A 12877-nucleotide genomic window follows, 5' to 3' on the forward strand; every position below is an offset into this window, starting at 1 on the left:
GTGGCAGCATGTATCTGCCACACCCAGAATCACACTTGTAGGTGTGTTTATTCTAAACACACATGCGTGTGCACACACACACACACACACACACACACACACCCTAACCAAAAAACCTACACTTGCACATATGCACAAGGAAACATTGTCAGATGATCAGCATAACATTGTTTAAACAGCAAAAAAAAAAAAAAAAAAAAAAGTAGAAATGACTCAAATGTCTGTGGCTGCAGAGGCGGCCTAACCGTGGGGCACCTGCCAACACTATGCAACACCCTCCGGTGACCAGAAATAATGAGGAGATCTTTATGTGCTACTGTGGTTGAAACTTGAAGACATATTGTTGAGTTCAGTTCCTTAGGTGCAGAATGACTTTTATGTTAAAAAGCAAAACAAATAAAACTGAACCAAACACTGTACAACAAACTGGGGTAACAGTGGTTGCCCAGGAGGAAATTGCCAGGGAAACAGGACTGGGGGGTAGTCAAATGAACCCCAGCTTTCTCTGTGATGTTGGAATCTAAAAAGAGACTGTAACTGTACAATCACTTATGCCCTTAAAAATTAATTTCCAAATGTGAATAATAAAGAAAAGACTTGGACAAGCAGATATGGTTGGAATCTTAGCTAGGACACTTACTTGGGTTGGTAATTTGGGCCCCGGCTCGTGGAGATACCAACCGCTGCGAGGAAGGGCTGGACGGCAGGAGAACCGGGATGGTGCCTGCAGGGGCTGACGTCACGTCTGGGCACAGGAAGGGGCTTGGCGATGACAGCTGAAAGTGATGGGAGGCTTATCTGGGAGCCACACAGCCCAGGCTCCATGTCCCTGCGGGGCCCTGTTTCCTTGGGAGCCCTGCCAGGCCTGCTGGGCACATGAGAACTTGGGCAATGCCCAGGGAATGAGGGCTGTGGGCCAGCCGGGCCCGCGTGCCAGCTCACACCGGCCATCTCAGGGCGTGAGAAGCATGCTGTGCTCTATGACCTGGAGCGGAGCGGGGAGGTCACAAACATGGGGACAACTTCTGCAGTGACCTCTCAAATAATGAGTTATGGGCCCCTCGGGGCTGTTGACAGGGTGAAGGTATCTCCTCCTGTTCACCCTGCCGGCTGTTAGTGACCCTTGAGGGCTCCTGAGTCCTCACTGGAATGCTTGGAATTCTAGTAGATGTGTGTCCCTGGCGATCCTTTCCTGCTTGTGTGACAGGGGAGAGACACCTGAACTCACTGAGCTCCCCTTCCCTCCTCCGTACAAGGAGGATGACAAACTCTCCTTGAGAGCTAGTCCTGGAGACCTCATGGGTTGGGTGAGCTGGACTTCCAGGTACTTTGTGAGGGCTTGGTTGCCGTGAGCAGGATTGGATTCTCCATCTCACCCAGCTCAGCTGAGATGAGATGAGAAACAGAGTCCCCCAGTCTGGCTCCCAAGACTCCCTGGCACCCACCAAGCTTCCAACTGGGTGTGAACACAGCCTGGCCCTGTGTGCCCAGGAGTGCATCCCTTTAGAATGCCACAGCTGCGGGGTCTGCTTCCTCCCACGCCCCGCACGCCGCACCTGCCTCCCACCCAGGTGACCCCCCAGGGGAGGGCCCATTCCTTCCCCAATTCCTTGTAAGTTTAGGTACCAGCTGTCTCTGGAGGGCACAGGTGCCCGCTTCCTTTGAGTTCCCAGGTGCAGGCCCTTGAGGTCTGCAGTGAGCAGATGCTCCTGGAATGTGACTGCCACCCCCTGCTGTAGGTGCCTCCTGCTCTCTCTGCCTCTGCTCCCTGTTCCACCCCCCAACTTACTTTCTCAACTGGGGTGTGAATGCCCTTTTCATAACACAGACCTCACTGTTTCAGGACCCTCTGCAGAAAGCCTTTCAAAAGCTTCCCGTGAACTCCTGGGACGAGATATAATCCCCAGGTGGCCCTGCGAGGGCCGGCACCTCCTGCACTAGTCCCACGGCCCCTTCGGCCCCAGGCCCTCTGCCTGGATAGCAATAGCGACTTTTGCTCCCCTTCCGGATGCCCACTGGCAGAATTGGAAGCTGCTGGAACAGGACTTTGACATGGTGGTTTCCAGGCCCCCATCCTGGCTGGGTGCCCATCTTGTGCCCGACATTCATCACGGTGGCTGTTCAGGGGTCAGCGGTCAGTTAAGGACAGCTTAGCGTCTTCTGTGGACCCAACCTGCTCCCAGCACCGTTCCCAGTTTCCCTTCCCTGAAATATATTAGAACTCATTCTGAGCAGAGCGGTTCCTGCAAGCTTTGCTTTACCCATGACCTCTTTCTTCTCTGCTTGTGGAAATTCATCAAGGTGTGCCCTGATAGCTTCTCGGGGGGTCCGAAGTTCAGAATTCCACCCCCAGCAGCCCCCTCCCTCTCGCTCTGCACTGCGTTATCAGCGGGTGCCCTTGCGGCTGGCCAGCCCTTCCCGCCTCCTCTCAAAACCTTCTGTTGGTGTCGTGGGGATTCACTCCTTGCACAGAATCCGTGAATTTTCTCTTGACCTGCTTTCTTACTTGCACCTCACCCGCCCACTCTCTATTGTGGGCCTCCTTGATTGGCAAGGTTTCGTTTTAAAGATGTCTTTTCCTCCCACGTAACGAAGTGCCTCTGCCTCTGGCAGCTGCAGAAGCACTCCGCTCCGCAGGCCCCCGGATCCCGCCTGCCCGAGTTTCCGATGTGACCTTCCAGCATGACACCTAGCTCCTGGAAAACTTCTAAACTGCCTTCTTTTTAAGGCAATTTTCAATTTGGCCTTTACTCCAGGATTTTATCATGACTCTTTTTCTAAATCAAGACGCTGTATGATGAAGTTTGGGAAGCGTTTCCTCACCAGGAAGTTAAAAAATAAAACTGCGAGGCAGCATCTGTTTCCATGGTTTTATTGGAACACGATGGTAACACAACATGGATCTGGGGTCCCACCGCAGATGTTCCTCCTCCAGGCAGCACGCGCCGCACTTCTGCAGCCAGCAGCGTCTCCAGGAGGCCCCCAGGGGGACAGGGCAGCCCAGAGACAGGCTCGCGGGCGTCCTCTGCAGCGAGGGGAGGTGCGTGGCACCTGGTCGCAGCCCTGACCTGCGAGTCCGCGAGGGGCCGGACTGCTTTGTCTCTACTCGAGGCCTTATGCCTCCAACAATGTGGCCATGACTGAGAGACCCACCTGCCTCAGATTCCTGGGCAAACCTGCAAGGAGGGGGTTCTGGGCATTCCAGAAGGAATTCAGCCAAGAGCCTAAGCATCCCTGGGAGTCACCAGGGCAAATCATGCCTTTGGGTTTATGAGCAGATACACTGCTTGAAGTATCTGTTTTGTCCACTCCCTGCGCTCTTTATTGTCCCCGCTCGTTCACCCAATAAACATTTACCAAGCTTCCGCTGTGTGACACGCACTCTTCTAGGGGCCAGACAGTGGCCAGCAGACACAGGCAGGACCCCGGGCCTCGTGAGTGGGAGAGACAGACGCGGTTCAAGGAGTCCCACAAACGGCTGCAAGACGACAGCCACGCCAGTGCCTTGCAAGGAAAGTCCTGAGGGGGTGGCTGGGGCCCGACCTAGTGCAGAGGGTCAAGGAAGATGTCCTCAAGGAAGCGACATTTTAGCCAGGATCTCATGGAGTTCACTGGCCCAAAGGGCAGGAAGAGCGTTTCAAATCATGGAAACTGCACTGTGCACGGCTGGAAGGAGCACAGAGAGTTAAACACACACAAAAGGAAACGCCGGGGGGGGGGCTGGGGGGGGCCGGGGAAGTGATGGGGGTGCAGGAGGCGGGGGAGGGTCGAGCGGGCCCAGCACACAGGCCGTGGGCCATGCCGAGACGGCCTTGGCTGCGTGGCTGTCGGGTGCAGAATGGGCTGGATGGAGGAAACGGAGGGGAGGTGCTGGGAAGGGGTGTCAGAAGCTGTTCCAACTGTCCCGAGGGAGACCGTGGCAGTCAGATCAAATGATGCCAGGACAGGTGGCAAGAACCAAGTGGACGGTGGGCATGTGTGGGGGCAGGACTGGAGAGGGCTGGCCACGAGGAGCGAGGCAAAGGGAGGTCGTGAGTGGCCGCTGTCTGAGAAGGGGGCCCAAGGAGCACGGGGGCCGGAGGGCGAGTGGGGCTGCGGCGTGTCCCAGGTGAGCTGCCTCTTGAACATCCGGGAGAAGTGGCGTGTGGGTGGCATGTGGGTGGTGGTGGGTCCAAGGCTCCCAAAGGAGCCCGGCCTGCAGCTGTAAACCTTTGAGTAAACATCTCCTCGCACCTGGCAACTGAGGCCACGGGGGTGCAGACACGGAGCAAGAAGGGAAGGCTCAGGACTGAGCCTTGGCGAACAGCCACATCTAACAGCCGGGTAGAGGACCATGATTTGCCAAAGGGACCGAAAAGCCTTGGGTGGACGGGGAGGGGAAGACCAGGAGGGCTCTTGGAGACCGAGGAGGCGTGGGTGTCAGGGAGGGTGGCCGTCACCCAGAGAGATGCCGCTGAGGAGCCCTGGGGGCAGAAGCCCGTCCACACGCTCACCTCTCCGGGGCTGGCACTTTCCTTGGGTCTGAGCCTTGCTAGGAGCAGGGCAGGCCGAGTCAGGGAAAGTTTGCCCTCTCTCCTGGGAGGCAGCGTACTGTAGTGGCAGGAGCAGGGCCTGAAGCCCGGCTTTTCACCTGTGCTCCCACTCATTCATTCGTCGAACATCTGTGTCTCGGGTGCCTCCTATGTGCCAGGCACACTTTCTGGCGGAGTGGCCTTGGGCAGGTCCTGCACTTCTCTGAGCCTCAGTTTCCACCTCCACAAAGGTGGGTGGTGATCCTTACTATAAGCTCATGTTGTTACAAGATTAGGAGAGCTCATGTGGGTGACGTGCCTGGTGCCAGCAAGTGCTTGGGAAAGGCTGATTTCCTTCCCTTCCCTGTCTTTTCCTTCCCTTCCCTGTCTTTTCCTTTCCTTCCCTCCTCCTGCAGAACCTGTGAGGGAGTGAGACGCCAGTGCTTTATAACAATGCTCTCTGCCTTGCTCGGGGGACACGCATGTCCCTCCCCCAACATCCATGCACGCACACGTGCACACATTCCCGTCGTTCCCGCCATCTCTGCTCATGGCTCCTAGGGCCAGCACCAACGTGAGCTTTGAGCCTGTGGGGCTCAGCCCACTGGGCCCAGAGGAGCCCTGAGCGCCTGCCTGGGAATGCCGAGCACAGAACAGGTTGTTCCACCCCAGGCCCCAGGCCCCCAGCGTCCAGCTGTGTGTTCCGGGAGTCTGCAGACTCAGGCTAGGGTGCGTCCTCGGTGGCTTTGGGGGTTGGGTCCCTAGGGGCTCCAGGAGTCACATCTTAGGGACTGGGAGCACTATCTTCAGTGTCCTGGGGCCGGGCTAGTCAGCTTCGGAGGGCAGTGTCCTCATCTCTTCCTGGAGTGGTCTCCTCAATGGCTTCTCAGACAGCAGCTCCCCGACGGCTCCTCCACGGGGCCGCCCATGTGTCTCTGAAGGAACCTGCGCCCCCACAGGCTCTTGCAGCAGCTCAGGAGGTTGCTGGAGCACGCGGTGCAGGACAGCGCCGGCTTCCTGCGGAGACAAAGCACGGGCCAGCGCTGAGGTGGCCCCAGAGCAAGGCTGGGGCCTGCGCTTGGCCTTTCAGCTCTGCTTCTACTGAGCCAAGCCCTGGGGGCGGGGGTGGGTGGGCCAGGGGACCTCCCTTTGCCACCCAGAGCAGCTCAACCCACAGGAGGAACATTCAGAAGACGAGCGTTCAAGTCCAGACTCTGCTGCTGACATGCTATGTGCCCTTGGTCAAGCTGCTCAGCTTTTCTGAACCCCAAATGGAGGTAAAAATATCTACCTTTCCAGCTCCTGGAAGAATTCTTGTTATAAAATATTGTAAAAGAATGCCACATGTAGGCTGGCTCATAGGAGGAGCCCAATTAATGTTTGCTATTTCCAAATTTTACTGAGAGGATTGCTGAGTATCTACAGCATGCCTTTCACGAGTTGGGGAAGGTTGGGGACGTCTCCTTGTCATTCTGCCTTGCATTGAAACACACTGGCTGCCAGGGAAGGCCAGCTCACTGCTCCCTCTCCCTTCTGCGCAGAGAGAGGGAAGAGCATCCTGTTGCCTTAGAGTCCATCTGCAGGCAGCTGTGGATTTGGGGGCCTGACTTTGCAAGGTTTTGTGAGCAAGGGCACAGCTGACACCACACTTCCTTCCATGCGTGGCCACGTTCCAGCCAAGCCACTGCTGGAGGCCCGGCGTGGCCCACGTGCTACCCGCAGGTTGGTCAGCCCCTCCTCCCCCGCACACCCACACGCGGCCCTCATGGTCAGCCCTCTGGCGTTTCAGACTGCGGGCGTCCTGTGCTGCGTACATATTTGACCAAGCGGACAGGAGTCTGCCCTTGGATTAACATTCCAGACCGAGCCGGTGGCTCTGAGAAAGTGACTCTCACTAAAATCAGTGAAGTTATGGAAGAAAAGCTAGCTCTAGCCTAGGAAATAACTACCTCCTTCTTCTAAGGGGCTTAAAAATCACTTAAAACAATATTTTGGAAATATCACATGTTCGTGATAAAAAATTCAGAACATAAAGATTAACAAAACAGAAGAAAATAAACATCACAAGTAATTCCTCTACTCGGGCATATCTCTTTGTTACATGTCACTTCAGTCATTAAGTATTTTTAAACGAAATGCATTAAGCATCCAAAGGACTGTCTATTAAACACATAGGCGTGGTTTAAAGAACGTTGAAAAGAACACCAGTTAACTACCTCTCAGGGGGACAAACGGAACTTCACCAGCGCCTGCCCTGTCTCAGCAAGTATTTCTACGCCCCTAAACAATCCAGTGTGTTGCTCTGCCTGTATTTTCCTTTTACATAAATGGAATCATGTTTTATGATTTTCCTGTGGCTGACCTTTTGTTGTCTGACATTGTATTTTTGAGATTGAGTTGTGTCAATGGGCCACCTGTAGCTCGTTTTCTTTCACTGTTGTATTTTGTTGTGCGAATCAACATGCTTCGGTTTATTTGTCCATTTATGTGCTCATTGACATCCAGATTGTTCCCAGTTCTTTACAAGGAGCTTAGGACATCCCTGGACCTGTGTCCTGGTGCACACACGGAAGTGTTTCTTTAGAGTAGATGCCTGGAGTTCAAGGGCTAAGTGAGGGTTGAAGATGGTTTCAAGGTTAGCAGGTTTGGCCACGTTGCTTTCCAAGGGGTCCCGCCAGTTCCACTCCCACCAGCTGGGCAGAATGCCCCTGACTGCATCCTCACCAGTAGCGGGTCTTGTCAGACTTCTAAAAAGTTTGTCAATCTGGAGGGTGTAAAACGGAATCTCACTGTTCTTTAAATTTGTTGCCCTGATTACTGATGAGGCTGAAGTTCTTTTTATCTTACTGGCCATTCACATTTTCTCCTCTTCATTTTGCCTACTCAGATCTTCTACCCATTTCTCTTCCTTCCTCTCTTCCTCCTCCTCCTCTTTCTCTCCCTTTCTTATTCTTCTCCCTCCCCCCGCCCCGCCCCTGCCCTTCCCCCTCACTGACCACAGACGCCTTCCTGCAGATCGCCCCGTGTGGGGCTTCTCTTCTTTTGAAAAAGAATTTCTTAATTTTAGTGGTCAAGTTTATCTATTTTTCCTTTGTGATTTGGCTTTTTGGCCCTTATTTAAGAAATCCTTTCCTACCCCAAGGTCATAAAGGTATTCTATATTTTCTTTTAAAAGTTAAATTTTTGCCTATTAACCTATCTGGAATTGATTTTTGTGTATCATGTAAGATCCAGTTTTATTTTATTTTTCCATCCCCCCCCCCACACTCCTAAATTTCAGCATCCAAAGACCAGTCATTGACTCTTCCCCACTGATCGACAGGGCTAGCCGAACTTTACTCTTTTCCATGGCCTATTTGCCTGTTCTTTCAGCATTACCCTAAGGACTTAATTGCTGTCTTATTTTCTCCCCTTTAGAAATACCTTGACTATTCCTAAGCCTGTTCTCAACCATATACATTTTAGAATCAGTTTGTCAGTTTCCATGGAAACACTGTTTGAATTTTAATGGGAATTATTCTGAATGTACAGATTAATTTGGCAAGGACAAACATCTTTATTTTTTAAATTTGTTTAAAAGTTTATTTCATTTTTTGCCAGGCGTGGTGGCTCACGCCTGTAATCCTAGCACTCTGGGAGGCCGAGGCGGGTGGATCGCTCGAGGTCAGGAGTTCGAGACCAGCCTGAGCGAGACCCCGTCTCTACTAAAAATAGAAAGAAATTATCTGGACAACTAAAATATATATAGAAAAAAAAATTAGCCAGGCATGGTGGCACATGCCTGTAGTCCCAGCTACTCGGGAGGCTGAGGCAGTAGGATCGCTTAAGCCCAGGAGTTTGAGGTTGCTGTGAGCTAGGCTGACGCCATGGCACTCACTCTAGCCGGGGCAACAAAGTGAGACTCTGTCTCAAAAAAAAAAAATTAAAAAAAAAAAAAGTTTATTTCATTTTACTTGTATTTTATTTTAATTTAATTTTTTTGGCGATAAGGTCTTACTACAGTGCCCAGGCTGGTCTTGAACTCCTGGGCTCAAGAGATTCTCCCACCTCAGCCTCCCAAACTGCTGGGATTACAGGCATGAGCCACTGCGCCTGGTCCAAACATCTTTATAGTATTGAATCTTTCCATCCAGAATCTACAAGGCATTTGAATCAATATGAAGGCATAACAAGGTTATTGAACATAGGACCAATATATAAAATTCATTTGCACATATGGAGTTCAATTCTCTGTGCATCAGCAATAGATAGTAAGAAAATGTAATCTGCAAAAGGATACCACTTCCAACAGAAAAATCACAAAGGGCCTAGGTACTAATCAAACTTTCTTCGTTTCTGTGAAGAAAGTATATAATGATTAAAAGACATTGTTTAGGTCTTTTTCAATGTCTAATTTTCTAACTGTTATTATTAATGTAAGTGGTACTTTTCCAAAGGTGGCAATGCATGATTTTATGTCTGGCAATGCTGCTCAACCCTTATTCACGACAATGATTTGTCTATAGATACCTTTTGATGTCTACATAGATGATGGTTATCAACTGTGAATAATAATAGTTTTGTACTCCCATTTTTTAAAAAACTTTTTCTTGTCTGACTGCACTGACTTCCAGTAAAATGTTAAATAGGAATGTGAAGGCCAGTCCTGGTCCCTGTTTTAGAAGTGTTTCATTAATATTTCCTCAGGTTAAGGAAGTTTTCTTCTACTCATAATGTCATAAGGGATTTTGTTTGTTTTGTGTTTCAAATTATGAATGGATGCCAAAATTTATCCGATGTTTTTTCTTCTTCTTTTGATATAATAATAAGGTTCTTTTCTTCTTTAATCTGTTGATGAACTGAATTACATTAATAACATTCCTAATACTAAAGCTACCTTCTATTTCTGTATAAATCTAACCTGGTCATGAGAGAGTATAGTTTTCTTTTAAAAATATTGCTGGATTGTATTTTTGAATACTTTAGAATTTTTATAACTATGTTTATGTTTCTGATTACATTGTAATTTCCTTTTTCATACTCATTTTTGAATCTACATTATACTGCCCTTGTAAAATGAATGGAGGAGTTTCCCCTCTTTTTCTTATTTGTACAGGACTGCCATGATCTCTGTTCTTTGATGTTTGGTAGAACTCATTTGCAAAACCAAGTACTGGTGTTCTAGTCATTTTATTTATTTTTAATGATTATAGGACCATTTAGGGTTTCTATTTCTTCCCAAGTCAGTTTTAGCATGTTCTATTTTCCTATGAATTTGTTCACTTTACCTTAGTTTTCCCTTGTTTCATATACAAAATTGATCAGAATGTTCTGATCTTTCTTAATCTCTGTAACATCTATACAAATATTCCCCTTTCATTCTTCATATTCTTTACTTATGTTGTTGACTCTTTTATTTTAACAAATTTTGCCAGAACTTTTCAAAGAACTAACTTTTGGTTTTGTTACTCTTCTCCTTATTAAATCTTCATCTTCTGTTTCATTAATTTCTGCCTTTGTCTCTACCGTTTAATTATCTTTGAGTTTGTTTAGTTCTTTTTAACTTCCTAAATTGGGTATTTAGATCATCAAATTTCAGATTTATTTTTTAAAATATGAGCACTTAAAGCCATATATTTCCTTTTGAACAGATTAGCAGCATCCTATAACGTTTGATGTGCAGTATTGTATTTCCATTGTTGTTTACTTTAAAATGTTTTTTAATATCCATAATGATTTTTCTTCATTCCATGGTCTACTAAGAAATGTGTTTGCAAATATGAAAGGGTTTTGTTGTTATTTAATTTTTTTGTAGTCAGAGAATTGTTCTGTATGAATGTAATTCTTTGAAATATGTTGATACTTGATTTTTAGTGTAGTACATAGTCAAATGTTTCATGTATGCTCGAAAGGAATATGCATTCCCTAGTTGTTGGAAGCAGGGGTTTTTTGTGTTTTTTTTTTTTTTTTTTTTTTTGAGACAGAGTCTTGTTCTGTTGCCCTGGTTAGAGTGCAGTGGCATCATTGTAGCTCACTGCAACCTCAAACTCCTGAGCTCAAGCAATCCTCCTGCCTCAGCCTCCCAGAGTGTTAGGATTACAGGCGTGAGCCACCGCACCTGGCCTGGGAGCAGTGTTTTGTTTGTTTATTAAATGAAGCCTTTTATTTGCATTTTCCAAATATTATATGTCCTTACAGATTTTTTACATGCTTGATCTTCATATTTTGATAGAGATAGATTACACATTTTCTACTGTAATAATTTGTTAATTTCTCTTTGTATTGCTGTCATCTTTACATATTTTTAAAGCTAGATTATTTGCTACATACAAATTTAGAATTATTATTTTTCTGGTGAATTGAATCTTTTTTCAAAATATGTTGACTATCTTTATCTTTTGTATACTTTTTGCTTAATGTTCACTTGGGTATTAATATAGCCTCCCAGATTTCTTTTGGCAATCATTTGCCTAGTGCATCTTTTTTTCTTCCTTATACTTTCAACATTTTTGTTTCTTTATATTTTAAGTCTGTTCTCTTGCAAAAAACATTTGTTTGGATTTTAAAATTAAAATCTGACACTCTTCAAATTTTTTAATTGGCCAATTTATTTCATTTACATTCACGGTAATTACTGATTTATTTTCATTCATTTCTTCCATCTGCTTTTGTGTTTTACATTTGTCCTACCTTTTCTAAATTTCCCCCCTCTCTTTTCTTGCTTTGTGTTAAATGGACTTTTTTTTTCTCATTCTCTTTCCTCCATACCATATGGAACGTCTACCTTCTAATTTTTTTTAAAAAAGACATTTTAACATGCATATTTAAGTTTAAAAAGTCTAGTGGCAGGAGCCCTTCCCTCCCTCCCTTAGCTTGCCTCCGCGCTACAGGTACACTGGGATTCCCACGGTGTGGACTAGAGTGTCTGTCTGCAAAGATACTAGTAGGTTTAACATTCTTCGACCCCCTTCCTGGCCGCATGGCCTGTCTTCGTCCTAAGCCCTAACACTTGAAGCGAGGGGTGTTGATGGGGCCCTGGGAGAGAATGTAATATGGTGTCTGTCGCACAGCAAGTGCTTATGATGATGCCTGTCATTGTCACCTTCCCATCACCAAGTCCCCTTCTCTTGGCAGCAACACCTTGATTCTTTTTCAGGATTCAGCCTTCCCTACTTTTTGTGACAGTGTTGGGTTCGTGACAGTTGGATCAGAGGTAGACACATGAATGAAATTTAAGCCTGAAACTTTTTGTTGGAACAGTAGGGAAGGGACATACTTTTCTGTTGGGTCTGTGAAGATGGGAAGATACAAGGGTGGAGCCGCTGGTGGCCCTGTAGGGAGAATCTGGCTGAGAATGAAGTCAACAGAGTGGAAAGCTGAGTTGGAAGTGAGAGAAAGATAAATTCCTGAGAACATTTGAGCATCTGGATCCAGCCATGCATGAAGTTACTGTTAGTCTCTTCAGTTACGTGAGTCAATTACCTGTCCCTACCAACCCCTCCTCTTGTAACCTGCAGGGGTTTCTGCAACCTGCAGTTAAAAGGGGCCAGAGTAACAATATTCCTAAATAAATGTTATTTGAATCTGACTCTCATCCTCGCACTTGGAGGGTGTTACAATATGTTCGGCCACCAGGGCCAGGGACCCAGTTTCAGTGCTACTCTGTGTGAGAAGCCCTGCTCAGGTCCCCTCTGACCCTTGGTTTTCTACCCGCGAAGCGAGTTAATGATAGAAAGCTCCCAGGACTACTGCCAGGACTGCAGTCATGAATGCCAGCGCCCTTGCCCGCTGTCCTCCACTGCTTAAAGTGCACGTGACAGAGCCCCACCTGCACGTGCCACGCTGCTATTTCTTGCTTCCGTGCCTTTGCATGTGTTATTCCCACTGCTCAAATTTATTTCATTCTTTTCTGGTCAACTTCTACTCCTGTTTCCAGATGCTGTTCAGGTGTCGCCTCCTCTGGGAAGCTGTCTGTGAGGTCTCCCGGGACCCGCGGCTCCTCCTGCAGCCCCTCTGTGGAGCCACTCATCTCCCTGGGCTAGTGTCAGTTTACCCGGGCTACGTGTCAGTTCCTTGTCTGTCTCCTGGACTAAACCAGGCCTGTCGTAAAGGCAGGCGTTGGAACTCTCATCGTCCCCCTTGTCCAAGTTTATAGCAGATGTTCATGCGTGTGAACTAATGAGGGAACCCCGCAGTAAGTCCCAGTTTCGATAGAGACTCTCCTGTCTTCTGCCCTCCCAAACTCACAGGTGGTCAGAAACACACACGCTTGCCCGGCTGTCTCTGGCAGCCTGTACCTCTGAGTTGGCTGTATTTCTGCATCCCACCGCCTGCCCGCGAGAGCCTGTGGGCAGGTGCCCTGGCAGGGGTGGCGAGCAGCATTGACC

General features: G+C 48.1%; 1 protein-coding gene across 1 annotated transcript in view; it reads right to left on the minus strand.

The window, feature by feature from the left end:
* Positions 1 to 3721: 3721 nt before the first annotated feature.
* HRH2 (histamine receptor H2) overlaps positions 3722 to 12877 on the minus strand; it is a 46677-nt gene continuing 37521 nt past the window's right edge. The window contains exon 3 of the mRNA XM_045530664.1: positions 3722 to 5528. Within this exon, the coding sequence (XP_045386620.1) occupies positions 5387 to 5528 (142 nt within the window). The 3' untranslated portion in view covers positions 3722 to 5386. The remainder of the gene's footprint in view (positions 5529 to 12877) is intronic.

The sequence above is a fragment of the Lemur catta genome, chromosome 18 (genome assembly GCF_020740605.2).
Source record: "Lemur catta isolate mLemCat1 chromosome 18, mLemCat1.pri, whole genome shotgun sequence".
Taxonomy (NCBI): domain Eukaryota; kingdom Metazoa; phylum Chordata; class Mammalia; order Primates; family Lemuridae; genus Lemur; species Lemur catta.